Source organism: Pristis pectinata, chromosome 3 (assembly GCF_009764475.1).
Source record: "Pristis pectinata isolate sPriPec2 chromosome 3, sPriPec2.1.pri, whole genome shotgun sequence".
Lineage (NCBI taxonomy): Eukaryota > Metazoa > Chordata > Chondrichthyes > Rhinopristiformes > Pristidae > Pristis > Pristis pectinata.
Window position 1 is genome coordinate 112,850,168 of NC_067407.1, and position 21,795 is coordinate 112,871,962.

Genomic DNA, 21,795 nt, shown 5'->3' on the forward strand with positions numbered 1-21,795 from the left:
GGACGGATGGGGGTGGGGCAGGGCAGGAAGGAGGGAGAGACAGAGTGATGGGGGAGATGGTATATGGGTTATAAGGCCAAATGGGGAGAAAGGCAGTGTGGAGGGATTGGGAAAAGACAGAATAGACAAGTGGGGAAAAATGCAGAACAGGATGGGATAGCAAAAATATAGGTGGGCAATTTGGGAAGGTAGAATTCAGAGAAGTATGTTGGGCTGGCAGTGTGGGAGGGATGAATGTATCTAAATTAAAATGAATTAGTTTCACATTCATAGCATTAGGTAGGAATGATCAAATTTGCATGAGTCCTTTCATGTGAACACGTGCACTCACTCTGCTTTGGCAGTTAGAGGATTCTACTTATACAGCTTCCTCTGAAGTTGTGACCAAAAAGAAACACTTTGAAGAAGCAAAACACTGCTGATCTTCTGGTTACACAGAAGGCTACCAACCACTTGAATGGAGAGCACAGCACTCTGAAAAGTACTTGTATTTTCAGCAGAGAGCTACAGCTGCAATTGTACAATGAACAAGCAATCAAGATCTCCCTTTAAGTTATTTTTCCCCAAAAATAAACTTTATATATATATATATATATATATATATAATGAATAAAGGAAGAGCACGGTACGAAATACAAAAATCTTTAACATTCAAGGTTGTTACATTCAGTAGTGTAAAACTTCAAAGAGAAAGAAAAACACAAACATAGCACCATTGCCACTTATGTGACTCTGAGGTGATACCCCTTTCATTGTTCGAGGGGCTCCCTCACTCAACTCTACCCCTCCATGTGCGGTAGTGGAAGGAACCTGTGATCCTTCCCCACAGAACCTTAGCATTGGCTGCCCCAAGCTTCAGTGCATCTCTCAGCACGTACTCCTACAGCCTGCAATTTGCCAGTCGGCAGCATTCCCTTACAGACATCTTGCTGTGCTGGAAGACCAATGAGTTTCAGGCATACCAAAGGGCGTCCTTCACTGAGTTGATAGCCTTCCAGCAGCACTTGATGTCTGTCTCGGTGTGAGTCCCCAGGAACAGCCCATAGATCAGAGTCCTCTGTCACGCAACTGCTGGGGATGAACCAGGACACTGACCCTTGCATTCCTCTCCACACCCCCTTAGCAAATCCACAGTCTGGAAAGAGGTGGGTGACAGTTTCTTCCCTACCGCAGCCGTCCCAAGGGGTTATACATTGCCTGTAGAGGAAAGCTCCGACTGGGAGGGCACGTCTCACCTCCAGCTGAATAAGGTCTTCATGCTTGATGGTCAGATGAGGCGTTCTGCCATTTGGTTTGGACCGTTTGCACCAGGAACAAGCCCACAGAATCCATCATGTCCCTGTCCCGCAGTATCTGAAGTACATTCTGTGCTGAGCACTGTTTGATGGACTCAAATGGCTCGCAGCTGCGGCAAGCTGTTCACAGCCCACCTGTGTCGGATGAGGAGTGATCATCAGGAGATCGCCTTTGACTGTAGGCAATTGACATTAGACTAGCATGGTGCAGGTGGGGACCCATTGTGATATCAATGGAAGATTAATCGCTCCTCGTTGATGGAATGAACAATGCTTTCTTTCAAAAGAAGTCAATTAAAAAAAGGTTGAGATTAAATTAAATCAAACCAATCTGAATTGATCATTGAACAAATTGTTCTTTTTAAGCAATGCCTTCATTCCCATCAATAAATTATGTTGAAATTACTGTTATGTACCAGCAACAATAGAAACACACCGAGCTATGTACAAGTGTTAAAAACTATTTTATTAATAACTACTTGTAATAATAAGAAAAGTAAAAACATTAGATATCAAACATAATCCCCAAAGTTAAACTCAAAGTGTGTGTGTGGCAAATTCCCAAACTCCAAGTCTAGGAATAGTTCAGTTCAGCAGGTCATCAGGTGAAACATGAGCAAAGGCTTTTGCAAAACCACCGTTGACTGAAGAGAAAACGTAGAGAGAATGTAGAGAGAGATTACGAAATCCACATGTTCCACGATGGAACCCATATGACACCTCAATCACTGATGATCTCCTTTGCTTTGTTCCAAAGTATCTGCCACCCCGAAGGCATTCGATACGTGGCCGCCCACACAAATACCTGTTTCCCACTACAGGTTAACAACAAAGTGGACTCCACTTGTTTGCTCCACAAAATCCATACATGGATTGTAGTAACAGACACAGCTATTGTTCTTCATCCATTGCTACAGAGACCAGCAGTCAGTGTCTCTCTCTCTCTCTCCTCTGACTCACTGAGCGAAACAGTCAGCACGTTGTTATCTTCTTGCTGTCTTGATGACACCACACACACACACACACACTACTACTCTACTGTCCAGGTTCCTTAAATGGACATTCACCAAATAGCAACCTGACCCATAACATTACAATTTGCTGCTCACAAGCATGGAAACATACATTATAAGATCAGCATCAGCTCTTAGGATAGACACCATCATCTTCCAAAATTCCATTGATTCCCAAGGGCTTGATGCTATACATTCAGAGTTTTGAAAGAGATTAGTTATAACAAGAGTGGATGCTCTCGCTATTATCTTGCAAAATGGTTCCTGCAGATTGGAGAATAATAAGTGTGTCCCCCACCTTTTTTAAGAAAGGGGGGGGCAGAGAGAGAGAGAGAGGACGGTGAACTAACAATCTGTTAATCTGATGTCTCCTTTAAGTTCAAGAATCAGGAAGTTATGATTGCAGCTTTATTAAACTCTGGTTAGGCTGCCTCTGGAGTATCACATTCAATTCTAGTCACCCCATTATAAGAAGGATGTGGAGACTTTGGAGAGGGTGTAGAGAGGGTACAGAGAGGGTGCAGAAGACGATGCTGCCTGGATTAGCAGGCACGTGCTATAAAGGAGAGGCTGGACACACTTCAGTTGATTTCTCTGGAGCACTGGAGGCTGAGGGGAGACCTGATAGAGATTTGTAAAATTATGAGAAGCATAGATAGTGTAGACAGTCAAAATCTTTCTCCCAGGATAGAAATGTCAAATACTGGAGGGCAGGCATTTAAGGCAAGAGGGGGAAAGTTTGAAGGAGATGTGCGGAGCAAGTTTTTTTTAAACACAGAGTGGTAGGTGCCTGGAACAAGGGGTAGTGGTGGAAGCAGGCATGATAGTGTCATTTAAGATGCTTTTAGACAGACACATGAATAAGCAGGGAATGGAGGGATACTGATCATGTGCAGACAGAAGCAATTTAGTTAAATTTTGCATCACGTTCAGCATAGACATCATGGGCCAAAGGCCTGTTGCTGTGCTGTCCTGTTCTATGTTCCATGTAGTAGAAAAGAAAATGACATTTCTGCAATATTCTGTGTATATATGAAATAGGAAATGTGTGTAATCTGGAAGAAAAACACAAACTGTATCCAAGGAAATAGAAAATTCAAAGACAACAGAACACATTGCATGCAATATTCATCAGCTTAAGAAAACAGCATTCCCCATCTACAGTCAGGGGTCATGATTGTCACTCAAAAACAATCACCACTTCATCGGTTTCTATCAATCCAGCACAAAAACTGAGCTCTAATTTACTCCAAATTTGGAGGTACAATTGGAGATACAGGTCCCCCCCTCCCAATTTATGAAAGCCCGACTTATGTACAGCCCATAAACACAAACAAGTGCTGGGAGACCAGTGGGATGGATTTGCTGGCTGCTGTGAGGCTGCAGGCATTGCCTGCCGTGTGGGAACACTGTTTGTGGCTACATTTCCAACTTGCAAACTGTTCAGGTTACAAACAGTTCACAGGAACAGATCCCTGTCATAACCTGCGAAGGCACAACCAGAATTTTATTTCTCATTACTTTCCCATGCCCATCACAAGGGGAAAAAAAAAATCACATATTTGGATGCAAGGCGGTGGGACAAAATGTCACTTTTTATGATGGCCAGTTGTCAAACAACTCATTGAAACTCATGAACAAGGTTCTTAGATGATGAAAGATCATCTGCAAGAGACTTTGAGGGCTGCAGTTTTAAGTCAGGAAGGAATGAATATGGATCCTATTCTTTGAATTGGGCTGCCAACCTTGTGGGGAAAGCTAAGTGCTGGTAAGTGCTTTACTTATTGTTACTTTACTTATTGTTACTTTACTGTAATGTTTATACTAATTTGCTCATCTTTTAATATGTTCTATTTATCATTTCAATTTATTTGAATAGTTTTTGAATGACTCTAAGAGACTGCCCTTTTCCTTGGAATCTGGAAAAAGAAATGGAAACCAGTTTCAACGATCCCTGTTTCCTTATGATAGGAAAGACATTAAGTTGGAAAGAACGCAAAGAAGATTTCAAGAAGGTTGCCAGGACTCAAGGCCTGAGTGAGAGGGAGAGGTTGGGCAGGCAAGGACTTTATTCCTTGGAACGTAGGAGACTGAGGGGTGACCTTATAGAGGTGTACAAAATCACAAGGGGCGTAGTTGGGGTGAATGCACATATTTTCCCAGGGAAAGGGAACCAAAAACTAGAATGCATAGGTTTGAGGGGACCGATTTAAAAAGGGACCAGAGGGGCGACTTCTTCACGCAGAGGGTGGTGCAGACAAGGAACATGCTGCCAGAGAAAGTAGTTGAGGCGAGTACAATAACGACATTTAAAAGACACTTGGAATAAGTATATTGATAGGAAGGGTTTAGAGGAATCCGGGCTAAACAAAGGCAAATGAGATTAGTTTAGATGAGCACCTTGATCAGCATGGACGAGTTGGGCTGAAAGGCCTATTTCCGTGCTATTTTACTCTATGACGCTATTCAGTTGGAAGGAAAAAAATAACGACACAAGAGGAACTGTAGATGCTGGAAATCTGGAGCAACACACAGAAAATGCTGGAGGAACTCAGCAGGTCAGGCAGCATCTATGCAGGGAATTGGACAGTCGACTGTTCAGAGGCCCTTCATCAGGACTGGAAAGAAAGAGGACAGAAGCCAGAATAAAAGGGTGCGGGGGGAGGAGGAGGACGAGGAGGAGGAGGACGAGGAGGAGGAGGAGAACGAACTAGCGGGTGATAGGTGAATCCAGGCGAGGGGGGAAGGTAGGTAGGTGGGGGGTGGGGGGAGTGGGAATGATGTGAGAAGCTGGGAGGTGATAGGTGGAAGAGGCAAAGGGCTGAACAAAATGGAATCTGATAGGAATCATAACGTCAAAAATAATGTCAGGCCGACTTCTAATTTCTGAATGTTCACTTATTTACAGAGATTACTAGATAGGCATATGGAGTAATTTAAAATAGAGGGATATGTGGGAGGAAGGGGTTAGATAGTCTTAGGCGAGGTTTAAAGGTCGGCTCAACATTGTGGGCCGAAGGGCCTGAATTGTGCTGTACTGTTCTATGAGACACCTGCCCCTACAAGGAAACCCATTTTATTTTTAACCTTCACTTTCAACAAAAAAAAACAATTTACCTCCATGTTCCTGTAAAACTGTACAAGCTGCTGGTACATCTTGGCAATCTTGGTGGTTTGATACCATCCAGACACATGATAATTGATGGAATGCCATAAAGTAGAAGATATTTCAGATAGAAGAATAGTGTATGAGCAAACCCAAGGCCACCTTGAAAAGAAAATATATACAAATTATTTTTCTTTCATCTGTTCATTTCTCAAAATCCAACTAGGCAAATGCAATATTGTATTTATATGGCACCTTTAACAAAGCAAAATATCTCGAGGGATTTCAGTGTAATGTTATCAAGCAACATTTGGTCACAGAGCATATTAGAATCAATGGAGAGAGCAGAATTTTGGATAAGCTTTACAGGAAAGAGCCTTGCAGCATGGTGTCAAGACAACAAACTTTCCCTCAATGTCAAACAAAAGAACTGGACCTCCTCATAGGGAACAAGCAGGAAAAGAAACTGAAGTGGCAATTAGGAAGCACTTTGGCTCTAGTGAACATAATTCTATTAGTTTTAAGATAGTGATGGAAAAGGATAGATCAAGTCGACAGGTTGGGGTCCTAAACTGCAGCAGGGCTAATGTGGGGGGAATTAAGCAGGATCTGGCAGAGGTCAACTGGGTGATCCTGTTTGAAGGGAAAGGAACAAATAGCAAGTGGGAGGCTTTTAAGAGTATGATACAAGAGCTCAGGGGCAGAATATCCTGTTAGGGTGAAGGCTAAGCCTGGCAGTTTTAAGGAACCTTGGTGATAAGAGATATTGAGGCTCTGGTCAAGAAAAATAAGGAAGCATACATTGGGTTTAGGAAGTCGGGGATGAGTGAATCCTTTGATGACTATAAAAAGATTGAATACACTTAAGAGGGAAATCAGGAGGGCAAAGAGAGGGTATGAGATGAATCTGGGAGGTAAGGTTAAGGAAAATCCCAAGAGGTTCTAAAGATATATTAAAAGGGTAGCTAGGGAGAGAGTAGGTCCCCTTAGAGATAATCGCGGTTGCTCAAGAGATAAGGGAAACAAGTGGAGATGTTTTGGAGAACATTCACATTACCAGGGAGGAGGTATTTGCAGCCTTACAGTGCGTTAAGGTGGATAAATCCCCAGGCCTTGATTGAATGCATTCTCAGACTTCGTGGGAGGCTAGTGAAGAAATTGCACAGGCCCTTGCAGAGATATTCACTTCATCGTTAGCCACTGGTGAAGGTCCCAAAGACTGGAAGGTGGCTGATGTTGCTGTTGTTTAACAAAGGTTACAAGGACTGGAATACAGGCCGGTCAGCCCAGCATCAGTAGTGGGGAAATTATTGGAGTGAATTCCGAGGGACAAGACCTACCAGCATTTGGAATAGACAGAGTCTGATTAGGAGTTAGCATGGCTTAGTGCATGGAACATTGTGCCTAGTGAATCTTTTAGAGATTTTTGAAGAGGTAACCAAAAAGGTAGATGAGGGTAGGGTAGTGGATGTTGTATATTTGAACTTTAGCAAGGCCTTCGACGAGGCCCCACATGTTAGGCTCCTCTGGAAGGTTAGGTCCAGGGAGAGCTAGTTAAGTAGATTCAAAATTGGCTTGGAGGTAGGGAGCAGAGGGTGGTGGTTGAAGGTCGTTACTCAGAATGGAGACTGATGAGCAGTGGTGTGCTGCAGGGGTCAGTGCTGGGATCCTTGTTATTTTGTTATTTATTTAAATGATTTGAATGCAAATGCACAAGCTTGATCAGAATGTTTGCAGATGACACAAAATTAGGGAGGTGTTATTGAGATGAAGGTTATCATGGATTACAGGAAGATCTTGATCAGTTAGGGAAGTGGGCCGAGGAGTGGCAAATGGATTTCAATAGGTAATGCATTTTGGAAAGTCAAACCAGCAAAGGACTTATATTATGAATGGTAGGGCACTAGGGAGTATAATGGAACAGAGGTACCTAAGAGTACAAGTGCATAGTTCATTGAAAGTGGCGGCACAGACAGATGGAGGTAAAAAAGGCATTTAGCATGCTGGGCCTCATGAGTCAGAGCACTGAGTATAGGAGTTGGGACATTAAGTTGCAGTTATACAAGTCATTGGTGAGGCCACACTTGGACTATTGAGTACAGTTTTGGTCATCCTGTTGTAGGAAAGATGTGGTAACTAGAAAGAGTGCAGAGAAGATTTACAAGGATGATCAAAATCAGAATCAGATTTATTATCACTGACATATGACGTAAAATTCATTGTTTTGTGGCAGCAGATATTGCCAGGACTAGAGGGTCTGAATTATAGGCTGAACTTGGCCAAGCTAGGTCTTTATTCCTTAGAATGTAGGAGACTGAGGGATGACTTTACAGAAGTGTTTAAAACGCTGAGAAGCATAGATAAGGTGGATGGTAGCAGTCTTTTCTGCATGGTAGGGGAGTCCAGAACTTGGGGGCATAGGTTTAGGGTGAGAGGAGAAAGATTTGAAAGGGACCTGAGAGGCAACTTTTCCCCATGCAGAGAGTGGTGACTATATAGAATGAGCTGCCGGAGGAAGTGGTTGAGGCAGGTACAATAATATCATTTAATAAACACTTAGATACATGGATAGGCAGGGCTCAGAGGGACATGGGCTGAATGCAGGAAATTGGGACTAGCTGGGTGGGAACCATGGTTGACATGGACTGGTTGGGCCGAAGGGCCTGGATACGTGCTGTATTGCTCTATGACTCTAACTAGTCATTGACTTCAGGAAGCGGGGCAGAGTACAGGCCCTTGTATGTATCACTGAGGTGGAAATGGTCGAGAGCTTCAAGTTCCTCGGTGTAAATATCACCAATAGCTTGTCCTGCTCCAACCACGTAGACACTACAGCCAAGAAAGCACACCAGCGCCTCTGCTTCCTCAGAAGGCTAGGGAAATTCAGCATGTCCCTGTTGACTGTCATCGATTTTTATAGATGCACCATAGAAAGCATCTGATCTGGATGCATAACAGCTTGGTATGGCAACTGTTCTGCCCAAGATTGCAAGAAATTGCAGAGAGTTGGGGATACAGCTCAGTCCATCATGAAAACCAGCCTCCCCTCCATTAACAGAGACACAAGAAATTCTACAGATGCTGGAATGTGGAGCAGGACACAAAAAGTGCTGGAGGAACTCAGCAGGTCAGGCAGCATCCATGGAAGGAAATATACAGTCGCCGTTTCGGGCCGAGACCCTTCATCAGGACTGGAAAGGAAGAGGGCAGAAGCCAGAATAAAGTGGGGGGAGGGGGAGGAGTACATGTAGGCAGGGGATAGGTGCGCTTCCTGATGCCTCGGGAAAGCAGCCAACATAATCAAAGACCCCTCTCAATCCTGTCATTCTCCCTTCTTCCCCCTCCAACCCCCTCCATTGGGCAGAAGATACAAAAAAACTTGTAAACATGTACCACCAGGATCAAGGACAGCTTCTATCCTGCTGTTATAAGACTCTTGAATGGACCTCTTGTACAATAAAGGTGAAGTCTTGATCTCTCAGTCTACCTCATCATGGCCCTTTCACCTTATTTGTCTACCTGCATTGCACTTTCTCTGTAACAGTAACATAATTGTCTGCATTCTGTTATTGCTTTTCCTTTTATACTACCTCAATATACTATGTTTTAGAATGATCTGAATGGATGGCATTCAAAACAAAGTTTTTCCACTGTATCTCAGTACAATAATAAACCAATTGCTAATTTTATAACTGAAGAATCTATAAAAGGAGTCATTCACAAACAAGATGAAAACAATAACACAGTTTACCCATTTTTTCTCTGCAGAGTTTCTTTGACATGACTGTTCAAGAATTTTCACCACCAACAGACGAGAGTGAGGTACTAATAAACTCAGATCTTCTTCATTCACACAACGACTTTGTGAAACTGACAACAAGGATCAATTAAATCAAATGATTCATGGACACATGGGCTTATTTGGATATAAATGCGACAATTGAGAAGGAGGGAGTGGTTAATTTTCATGAACATGATTTTGGAAGAAATCCTTGAGGTCAATTAGCAAGGGACTGATCGCTTCTACAGATGGAAACCAGCTCCTCACTGTCATCACCAGGACGAGTTGCACTCAGAGTTAAAGAGAAATACACACGTTGAAGTTATAGTTACATTTAAAAGTTGAAACCACGCAAGATTGCTAAGAGTAAAGAGGCTATATCATTGCATTCTCTAGTATTTTATAATTTCTTGGAAAATTTGTAGTGCTTTATATTGTATTAGTTGTTGTGGTCACTGAATTTTAATAAACTTTAAAAGAGTAATAAATCGGAGTTGCACTGCTCTGCAACTCGAGATTAGTTTTACCCTACCCTAATGGGTTCAGACTGATAGAATAGGTTTAAGGAAGAACTACCCACAGTGCACATGGTTAATACCAGAACCCTAAAGGTATAAAGCAAAACTCTTACACTACCCAACCTTCAACAAACTCTTCACGTCCTGAATTCTGTTCCAGTTGTCTTTACGTGCTGTGAAAGCCCAACATCATCACTATTCAGCTTGCAATTAGAACTGCACTCAGGGTCTGTTGAAGTCATTACATTCCTATCTGCATATTTAAGCAACTGATTTCAATGACTGCAGTTCAAAAGCATTTAATTTTCTGAAATGCATTTTGCAGATGTCCTTAGGTTATGAAAAGTATTATAAAGTTGAAAGTCTTTCTTTTCTCTACCTCCCAATGATCAACATGATACTCTTGGAAACATATCCAGTTGAAGATTAGGTAAGACACAAACAAAGCTGTATATCTTAAATGATGTTAGCCTAAGGCAACTCATGTACGTGCTTAACCAGGTTAGAGCAGAACGTATTTAAAATTTAAGTCTGGAGCAAGAAACGTGCAAACAGCAAACAATTTTTACGTAATAAATTATGCCAATGGCCTAGATTTTGCCAGCAAATATCAACTTTCCAAATACTTTAACTCCCCATGAATTACAACTGCAGAGCTCATTCTTGCTTGATTCCTCAGTGTTTACCAGGGGAAAATCTGCTCTCCGATCATGCATCAATCTAGACTTGGTTCAGGATCCATGACCTAACTGATTTCAATGGGGTTAAGAGGGTGCAGGACATAAAGGAAGATCCTTTAATTTTGTGGTTTGTTTAATGTTTTCAATAAGTTAAAAGAACTTCCAGAATATTTTTGTTGATTATTTCACAGAATTGCAGGAAGTACAGCACAGAAGGCCATTGGTCCCATCAAATACATGCCAGCTTGATAAAAGAGCAATCAAGCTAATCCCACTGCCCCACTCTTTCCCAATAGCTCTACAACTTTTCCCCCTTTTACGTACTTGTCCAGTTCGCTCTTGAATATCTCGATTGAATCTGCCTCCAATTCTACCCCTGATAGTGCATTCTAGATTCTAACCATTTTCTGCAGAAAAACTTTCCCTCGTGTTACTTTTGGTTCTTCTGTCAGTCACCTTCATTCTATGTCCTCTGGGTCTTGACCCTTTCACCAATGAGAATAGTTTTTCTCTGCCTATTTTGAGGAGAACCTATGTAATTTTAAATACCCTTCCAATCTCATCTGTTCCAAAAGCAATCCTCGCGATTCAAGTCCATCTACATAACCAAGGTCTCCCATCCCTGGAATCATTCTGGTAATATCTCTTCTCTTTCTTTGCTAAAGTGCAGTGCCTAAAATTAGGCACAATATTTCAGTTACGAATAAACTAGAAGTCATTCATAACATTCTTGTCCTTGCAATCTATGCCTATGTTTATAAAGCCCAGAGTCCCATACTTCATTTTTTTAAATTGCTTTCACAATTATCCTGCCCTGCCATTTTTAATTAATACACATATACCCCAGATGCCTCTGTGCATGTAAAATTTTGGATTGTGCCCTCCAGTTTATATTGTCCTCTTTCGTCCTGCCAAAATGTAAACCATAGAACCATACAGCACAAAACAGGCCCTTCGGCCCACCACCTTGTGCCGTCTATCAAATCACCCTCACACTATCTAACCCTTTCCTCCCGCATATTCCTCTATCTCACATTCCTCCATATGCCTATCCAACAAGCTCTTGAACCTGTCCAATGTATCTGCCTCCACCACCACCCCAGGCAGTGCATTCCATGCACCAACCACTCTCTGGGTGAAAAACCTCCCCCTGACATCTCCCCTGAACCTCCCACCCACAACCTTAAAGCCATGCCCTCTTGTCTTGAGCATTGGTGCCCTGGGAAGGAGGTGCTGACTGTCTACTCTATCTATTCCTCTCAATATTTTATATACCTCTATCATGTCTCCTCTCATCCTCCTCCTGCATTATGTTTCAACTATTGTGCAACTTCTCTATCAGCCTGTCTCCATCTTCCTGAAGTCTATTAATGCCCTCCTCACCAGTTCACTATGCTTCCAATACTTTCACAGCAAAAATAAATTCATATCATCATTTTTAATAGTCTACATCTTCTGACTGTTAGCTTTGGCAGCTGGCAAAGCTGGGTATGGGCTTTACGAGCCATCAAAAACTTTCAGGGCAGGATTTATCCAGTGTGTCATTAGAAGCCTTACTAAGGATTTCCAAGATGTTCAGGCAGCAAAGCAAGCAATCCACATCCAGGACAGGGAAGATCAGGCAAGGGGTGACCACTAGTAACAATTGCTGGTAGAACATGCCAACACAGTCTGGGCCAATGTGTAGCTTGTTCAGGAAATACTCAACACTTTCTATTACATGGGCTAGAGTACATTGGTCCCTGCTTAGCACTTCCCCATAAAATGCTGATCCATTATAGCATTCAAAATGCAAACAAAACAAAAAGAAACATTCAAAAGTTACCAGTTTGCCCAAGACATCCAGACAGTTTGCCTGACATGGCCATGTTGCTCATGTTCATTCAGCCATCAAGAGCACACTATGTCATTGTCACCTTTCCAATGACAGCACATATTGACCCCTTCTGGAGCTGATTCAACTAGCACTAATCATTCCCACGAATGCTCTCTAAATGCTAATTCCAGAAGCACTGCACTTTCAACTTTTAAACTTTACAGCAGTTCCCTTTAATCCTTCAGCATTCTGTTCCACTAGTGCAACATAGCTTTATATTTTAAAATCAAAAAGGCATGCATATAAATAAATCATGTACATTATTTTTTTTACATTGTTGGAAAAAGGCAGTTGCTATGGCTCCAGTCTCCAAAAAATAGCTTAAGTGTCCTATTTAAATTAGATTATTTTCCTGAAATACATTTATATCATTCACCTTTCAATTTTTCTAACTCAATACTAAACTGCAAAGTAAAATAAAATGTTATATTTCCAAATGCAACGATATATTGTGGAGCTTTCCTTGTCAATATTTCATTACCATTTAGATAGCCATGTATTTAGTACTATTTTATAAGCAGGATTGCAGACATTCAGATATTCTGGAACAATTAATGAATTTGCAATCCACATCCTTATAATTCTAAATATAACCCAACAGCTCTGAAATGCAATGCTTTGTGAATTATCATTTCCTAGATAACTTCCAATTTCATACAGGATAGAAGAGCGAGTTGAAGAAACTTATCGGAATAATTGTACAAAGATCTTACTACTGAAAGCTAAATGTACAAGACTCAAGTTTCCACCAGTTCTATCAATGCAATCAGGACAGAATTGGCCAAATGGACCAAAAGGATGAGAAAAATCATTAACACAATTTATCATTTTATGAATCAGTGTCAATGGTTGCAAGATTCAAATTGCTTCAAGTCAGTTTCCATATACAAAACTTGCCAAGTCCCCAGCTTGAAGCTGTGAGATTCCAACAGTACTGCTGGTACTGGAAACATCTCCAAAATGTTCTCATTGTGTTCAGTGCAATGACACTATTAATCATATTTTGAAGTATTTTCATAAAGCCTATTTTTTGTAATTTTATTTAGGTTTATTTCTTGATGCCCAGAAAACAAACAGAAAATTGCCAAAATTTCATCTGCACACAACTCATTCTGCTGTAAAATACTAAAAATGAATACAAATCCATTTTGTAATCCACCTTGGCCTGTTATTTTTCAATTTTTGGGCCTCCCCAACTCCTAACATATCTTGTAGCTGTATTTATGTTCCCAGTTACAGGTGGTTTTCCATCATATTCACCAAAGTTAGTGTTTCCCTCACTTCCAAAACACCATCCTCAGATTCTGTCCTCTTACCTTTCCATTCCTTAATTCCACTTATTTCACTCTCTCGGGTCCAGTTTCTCTTCTAAGCTTTCTGCTATTCTGGCCAATGTTCTCACAGAAGCTTCCACATGCAGTATGCAAGTACGAGATGGCACCCCTTAGGAGAACCAACAGCACCAAATAAAAAGATTCCAGTCCACAATGATTTGAGAACAATTCCTGATGCATAAAACAAGGCTTCAAAATTGATTACAATCATGCCAGAGGAGAATCTAAGATAGCATATTTCCTTAGTAGCATCTTTCCTTTCATTATAACAACCCACTTCAATTGTCTGAAGTACATGATGGTCAAGAGACATTCAAAATGGAGGATCCAACCCTAGTGCTGTCAGAAGAATATATTTTGTTTTTCCAGTAGGGGATGGGAACAAAAACAAAATCATCAATTAAAGTTTCACTGCTTCCATACTATAGAATTGTTTCCATCAGGGATGCCAAATTAAAACTAGTTGATAGGTTTACTGAACAAATGAGTCATGCACAGATACTCAATCAGCTTAATTGTCTGTAATCCAATGTTTCAAGAAATCACCATTATTTGCATGACTTAATTATGTAATTCATTCCCTGCTTTCCTTGTTTCAAAAAATGATCTCAGGGACCTGGATTTAAATAAAACCCAAAATGACAAGGTTAAAATACATCTTAATTCCACTTATTTCCATTTAGTATAGATGACTACTTGTAATATGAATTTATGCAGCCTGAATTCAGTTCCTTGTGGGTATGGGTGACAACACAAAATTGTCCCCAACTTGTAATTAACTGACAACTCCATGAAGCCAGCACACGGTGAGAGAAATTTCAAACCAAAAGCACTGCTACATTGGTATAGTAGACAGCTCCTCCAAGATTGTGACTGAGATATGCTATCCTGTGGTTAAAGGGAGCTTCACTCTGCATCTGCCTATGGATTGCCTGTCCTATACAGTAGGTGCTTGATGCCGGAAGAGATGTCTTAATGGTATAAGGATTCTCTAGTATAAACAAAACTCACCCAGAAGAGCACATGAACAACTTTTTTTTATTTTCAAGAAGTAACCATCAAAGTAATGAATTTCTTGAACTAAACCAGCCTCAACTATTATTCATCTTATTAAACTCATAAATGTTGATTATCCAACCTGTTGACTATTGTTCACATCAGTATCATGATCCTCCATTAGATAATTTATACTTGGTTACCTATGTAAACCCTGAATTTAGTACTGTTGTACTGATAGACTTGGGAGTTGTTTTATCATAAAACCAAAAATGTCTCAAAACTTTCTGACGAACCCAAAATTAAAAGAGCATTTGAATCAAGCTAATTGTACATATCTCTCACTCCACTAGTTGTTGCTTAATGTTGCAAATTCTACCAACAATCATCTTTCAGATAAGGAAACTTGCAATGCCCTCACTTAATAAGCAGATTTTACTGCACTCCTGCCTTTAGTTTAATTTTTGCCTGCATTATAGAAGGAACATTATGCACACTGCATCCTATTTTGTTGGACTGGGCATCAGCATTTAGTACAACATGTGCCTTCAAATTCATTACATTTTATTCCACATATATAGGAGGTGCACCTCTATTCAGGTGATGAGGTAGGGCAAGTAAATCAAGTGATTCATTCAGGAGGTCATAAAAAATGTGAATAGGCTACATTTGTCAGTTCTTACCATCTTTTTTGGACTGGCTCAGTTCATTTCATGCTGAAATGTAGTGATATTTGAACAACAGTTATAAATGAAAAAAAAATGCATTTGCATTCCTCGTAAACCACAGAAATAACCATGTCAAAATTGCAGATCTAACTTGATACCAGTCACTTTGTTTTTTCCTGTCAGATTTAGGTAGTATTTTTTTCTGCTTCATGCAATTAAAAACATGACAATTAACTTAAAAATATATCCTCTTTAGTCACCCACTCCCAATGTCTCCAGCTTTGACTCACTCATTCTTGTCCAATTATGGTGCCATGAAGCATTTTGGGATGTTTCACTACAAAGTTGCTAAATTAATGCTGTTGTCAATTTTTGAATTTAACAATTCCACTGGAGCATCCTCTTGTCAGTTCATGTATTTGCAATTCAGAAATCACTGGTTAAGAATCACATTGAAGCATTTACTTTCAAACAACTAGATACTCACAATATGATGTGAAAAGATAGACCCATTGTTCAGGATTACAAATCTTGTAAAATGTAATACCTTTGCTAATAAGATTTGCTCCCCTTTTCATTAAATAGAAGTATTGCACTGACCTAATGTCCAATAAGAGGCAGATTCCAATATTGTTTCTTGATGCTGAATGGCGTGAATGTACATGAAGTGAAGCATGGACTCAGTGAGCCACCACCAGAAGAAAATGCGCACTGCACCCAGTAACAAACAAACTAGATCTGTTTTTGGAACAGATGTCTCTGTTCTCCGCATCTGCCATATGAAAAATAAAAAAGAGAAAAGACAAATGATTCCACAAACGAGCAGAGAAAAATGAATAATCACGTCAATTGTTTTGCTTTGGAAATCAACATTTTTCTCTAACCTGCACAACAGACGCCTTATATGCAAAGTGCCAACATTTTTACAGAAATGTGTTCATCGATTGTTTCAGATGTTTCACAATATATTGTAATTCCTTTATTCCGACAACATTCATTATAAAACTGTGGCAACCAGAAAAACTATTCTAGCATCGAACAATTTTTAATAATTTCCCAACTGCTTTGTCCTATTACTAGGCCAACTTCCAGTGTGCCTCCTATACTTATTAGCCAGCATTATGTCACTGATTTCATAGCTGCATATTTGGAAAGTCTACTTATATATTATCATAGATCTTAAACCATCAGTTAATTTGATTGTCAAGTTTTGTCACAGTACTGTGGAGTGCCCAAATTCTGATTTGATTTTATGCATACAAACTAGAGAGAAAAATAATAAAACACTCCACCGAATAGTGAGCACTGTAGAAGTCAGCGATTCCTTTAGACAAATGAAGGCAATTTAGTGACTGCCAGCCCATCTTGAAATCATAGATAATACTCAATTTCTTCACTATAAGGTATTGAGGTCTTCTGCTCTATTTGAATAATCTTCCATCTTCAGACAGAAGTATATAAAATTGCCCAGATGCCTTTCAGAGTGAATCACATGAGTATCATTTTATGATGGTATCTTTGACAGAGAAGATAAAACTGTATTATAGTAAGCAGCTTGATATAGGAGGTCCTAAGCTGGATTTCCTTCCATTCTCCAGAAACATGGCACAGTCACTGTCAGAATTCCATACATTTATCTGTATGGCATTTCACTTGATGTTTCTATTATGCTTTCATGGCATTTCCCTTTCACAAGTACCTGTGGGCTACCACTGGGAAACAAAATTGAAGTTTGGCAGAAGCATTTAAAAGCCTACAGTTGCTTAAAGAGCCAGGGAGTTTCAAAAGTAAAGATAGAAAGCTAATGAATAAAAAAAAGTCTAAAATTGTAGAAGCATTGTCAGCCATGGTAAATGTTCCCAATCAAATACAATTTCCTTTCTCTCCACGAATATAAACTACCTTTACGTAAAGCATTTCAAGTCCAGTAACTATTGTTACATAGGCAATTTAACAATCAGTATCCCAAATGAGCTATTTAACACAAAATGTTTGATCAATATTGTACAACCTAATTACTAAAATCTGGCTAACATGAACATGGACCCTTTGGTCCAGTTGAAAGCACTGTTGTAGCTTTATAAAATCCAAAAGAAAACAATATTTGATCACGAGTTCCCAGCTTTACATTTTAAAGCAAATGTTTTGCTTCCAAAAATGTGTGAATGGGTGAACTCACCTGATTATTAAAGTCATCATAGCATATGATAGGTCCATTGTGAAATATAGGATAGTAGAAAACATAAGCCAGCAGCCAACAGAAGGACATACAACACCTCTGAGGACAGACACGGTGCCAGCAATACTCCACACAGAAACTTGTATAACGCAGATTGCAAAGAGCCAAGCAGAATAACAGCAGGAAGTATTCATTTTCTGTCTCATACCAGTGTTTCTAAATCAAAAAGCAAGAATCAGTTAGCTGTCAAGAACATAAAAATTAAAAAAAAACAGTCCTTTTCACAATCTGGAAAGTTAATGAAATTTTGAATAGGATGAAGTTACAATGAAGTAACTGAAAAAATACACAAATTGTTGTATTACGAATACCAATACAGCAACAAAATTATAACAGTATCTGAAATCTAACTGCCAGTTACTGGTCTTTATAACTGGATTCCAGGCATTCAGCAGCATACACATGGAAGTCCAAGACTCACTGCAGTTCCATCAGCTGAATACCAGCAATTCTCATCAGAACCACTGACCCTGGCCCAGCAGGATTCACCTCAATATTTATCTCAGCCACGTATAGGCTACTCAGTACAATCCTCGTGTAGTTTCCTCCATTGGAAACCCATGCATCCAATGTGAGCTTCCAACAAAACTCCACTTTCCTCTCTTAAAGATAATCCTGATAGTTAAACCAGGGCCAGCTGGGAATAAAGGTAAAAGAAGATACAAACTTAAATGTTCAGAACGATCATGGTAGCTTTAACTAAACTCTTTCTTAAAGAATTGGTTGGATTTCTGCTGCATAGAACATGAATAACTAAATAGTGAAAGGGATGGTCAGCTTGGAGAATGGAAATATGAAGAAAATGTGTTAATTTTCAAGGATCTCTATAAATTGCATTGATGAGGCTTGTGTGCCTTTGAAGGCAAGGTCCTGTAGGAATGGCAACTAGTGTTCAAACACATGTCGAGTACTATTGGATGGCACTAAACATGCCCAGTGCCTCTGTGCATTGGTGTGCCACCAAGGTCTTGGAAGCAAACTGGTGACACCCATGACACTGCAGCAAGTGATGGGGTTCCTAATAAAACCACAACATAGCGCAGAAAATCATTGCTCTGAATGATAGAATTTGTAGGCCATTGTATCAGATCTTCCAAAATCAGCCAACCAATATGAAAACAAGTTGCTCATACATATCAAGGTGAACTTCTTATTGTTCTGCTGGCTCTGCGCTGGATTCTGTAAAAGTTAAGATAACATATAGACTGCTGAATCCTGAATAAGAAACTAACCTCACCTGCTTGAAATGTCAATATTATCCAGAACCGTAAGCTCAGATGTTTCCAAAAAAATTACTCATTTATACTGTAAGTAATAGAACTTTTCCATAATTACAATGTCTTTCCAATTATTACAACTTTGTTACCATGTGCTTTCATTAGTTTTCCCAAATTGCTCCAATATTTAATTAGGGAAAAATTTTAATTTCATTAGCGGTCCAGCAGTCCATTCTCCGTGATGAAATCTACCTCCATCTGGTGGTCTCAACAAGAATGAAAAAAAAATTGATAAATGCTCCATTTAAACCTCAAGCATTTATTCAAGTTGGAATCTGAATTTACAACATTCATTCATGAAGATAACTTTATAAAGAACTCTCTGTGATTCAATTACTCCCATTTTCCAAGGGTCTATCAACAGCTGAAAGCCTAACAGTGGGAGATGGAGCTGTGCATGTTCAGTTCCCTGACTAACAACTTTTAGGATGAAAATGAGGCCAATGAATTGATTATGACAATAGAATTGCTGCCTGCAGGCATGAGACTACTATATGCTGCTTGTCCATTTTAAAAGCTTATACAAACCGCTGAAACGCATGCCATATTTTGCCTCAGGAGATTTGTGCTTGTTTGCATTTCCAATTCCACTTGCTGCATTTTATCTTACGCATTGGCTGTTTTTACCGGATTAGCATTTTTGCTTCTCTCTGCAGCCAAGAAATTCTTTTGTTCTTCGTTGCTGCAATACATGTGCATTCTTTTCTGGGTTATAGACATGTTGAGTGCTTTGGATATTAAAGACAAGAAGTCATAAAGGAGCTGGGGGCAATATCTTCATCACTTTCTCTAGAAAGTAGCTATCACCCAAAAAAAGATATGGAGTTTCACAGGCTGACATGCTTCAGCTGCAACACATAGCACCCAAATGAGTATTTCACCCAATATCAATCCAGCAGTGTACAACAGAAAAAATGTTGCTTCATTTAGTGTCTGTATGGTTTCTGGTCACAGAAAAAAGCACTGCGGCAGTGCACAGTGACTAGGTTAGTACAAACAAACACATACGATTTTTGAAGACTATACATCCCTGGCTGCAAACACTGAGAGAAATCTCCTAGAGCAGAGAGGGTTTTCTTGGGCTGGAAGCTTCAGTTACTGTTTTCTGTTCCACATCCACCACCTCCATTTGCAATTTCCATGCAACTTTGGTATCATGCTTGAAATGGTAACTCTCAGGAAGTGTAGCAGGTCCCTGCTGAGAATTACATTACACTTTGTGAGCTCTGCAAAATGTGTGAGCAGCACTAATGAGCACATTTGTCTTTGTTCTCCTCTCAAATGTAGCAAATTTCTTCCTCAATTACAGCCAGTTACAGTTAGTCAGCAATTTGCCTCCAGATTCTATTTTTAGAAATAGCAAAGCTAACTACCATTCCCTGCCCTTCATCTCAATCAATGTCCATTTGTATTTCATGCATATGTTCTTTGCTTCAATCATAAAACTCTCAGGAGGAAAAGTTTACCTTACTTGTCAGTCCATTGAAGCTTATGCAACCAGTCTTTTGAAAAACTTCTGATCAATAGGAAGACTGTACAATAAGTGACTCCCTACTTATGGAATGAGTAAGCAATTATACATAATGGCCAATACAATTTATTATTACATGTATAATATTGGACAATGTGCTCACTACGAGAACCAAGTTTCACATTATATATGACAAACAATGGTCAGAATTAGAAGTAAAAGTAATCTGCTAGGTCCTTCACTGTGTGAAGATTTGTGAGGACCCACATGGTTTTGAGGGAAACCAAAGGACACATTCCTGAGCAGCAAGAGTAGAATTTATAAAATCAGAGATGTCTTGCAAGAATGAGGCAATTAGTTTTCAATTGTTTTCTTTTTCTGTTTTTAAACTATATGAAAAGATATTGTTGCACATGAAGTGGAGTTTAAACATTTACCTTATTCAGCAGGAACATTGTTTGTGAATTTTCCTTAAAAGAATTAGCCACAATATTCTAGTGAGACCCAGACCCAAAAACAGCTACCCCAAATTTATGCAAACCGGAAATGGAAGTTCAAGTAATTCTTCTATTAATGCAAGTGTTTTTGTAAACACCCAGAACAAAATATTCCCAAAGTTCAATATAAAGACATAAAATGCAGGAAAAGGAACTGCAGACATCCTGTAAAAGTTGTGAAAGCCACATCACTAGGGGTCCACTTCTAATTCTGAATACAAGCAAATATCTAATAGAAAAGATGGTATAAAAGCATTTTTAAATAATTTGTCCCAGCTATTATGCTATATAACCGGTATAAGTTTGCACTGATTAAGATAATGCAAATATACAAATTGGGAATGCATTTATAAACTCTCTGGATTCTTCAAAGTTCCATTCACAAATATATTGTAAATTACTGCTCATATAAAATACAAGCACATAAAAGAAGCAGTGGTCCATATTGCGCGCTGAGCTTGGTCCTTCATTCAATAAGTTCATAGCTGAAATTTTATATCCATTCTACTTACCCATTCTAGCCACATCCCTTGATTTTCTCAGTAGCCAAATAGTACTCAGCAGCTGACCCCTTACAGTGAGCTAATGACACATAATTCTAGATTCTCCACCCAGAGAAAAAGGCTTGTTACTAACTTATCCTGCCAAGAGTTTTATGCTTCAATGGGATTCCTATTTTTTGTTTAGCCTAAATTGCAGAAAACAGACTCATTCAACTCAACCTGCTCTCACACCGCAGCATGGAATCCCAGGAATCAGTCTGAAGAACTTTTGGTTCACACTCTCCCTGCACCCACCCCACTCCGCTCCATATTCTTACTTGGTCAAGGAGAGAAAAAACTATGCACAATACTTAGCTATGGACTCAACAAAACCCTATACAGTGGAACATAATTTCCTTATGGTTTATATTCCAAGCCCCTTGCAATGAAGGCCAACATACTACTTGTCTTCCCAATCACTTGATGTATTTGCATATTCATTTCCCATGAAATGATTATGATCCCTGTAATCCAATTAAACACAAATATTTACTTGTCTCTC

At 39.6% G+C, this 21,795-nt stretch overlaps 1 protein-coding gene across 4 annotated transcripts in view; it reads right to left on the reverse strand.

Annotated features, from left to right (window-relative positions):
- Positions 1 to 21,795, reverse strand: part of hhat (hedgehog acyltransferase) — a 153,952-nt gene that overhangs the window by 113,245 nt on the left and 18,912 nt on the right. For 2 of the 4 annotated variants that reach the window (XM_052011849.1, XM_052011848.1), the window contains exons 5-7: positions 17,447 to 17,662; positions 15,868 to 16,039; positions 5,426 to 5,576 (exon numbers count right to left, since the gene is read on the reverse strand). In XM_052011849.1, the coding sequence (XP_051867809.1) occupies positions 5,426 to 5,576; positions 15,868 to 16,039; positions 17,447 to 17,662 (539 nt within the window). The remainder of the gene's footprint in view (positions 1 to 5,425; positions 5,577 to 15,867; positions 16,040 to 17,446; positions 17,663 to 21,795) is intronic. The other 2 variants (XM_052011850.1, XM_052011851.1) reach the window with 1 other exon arrangement.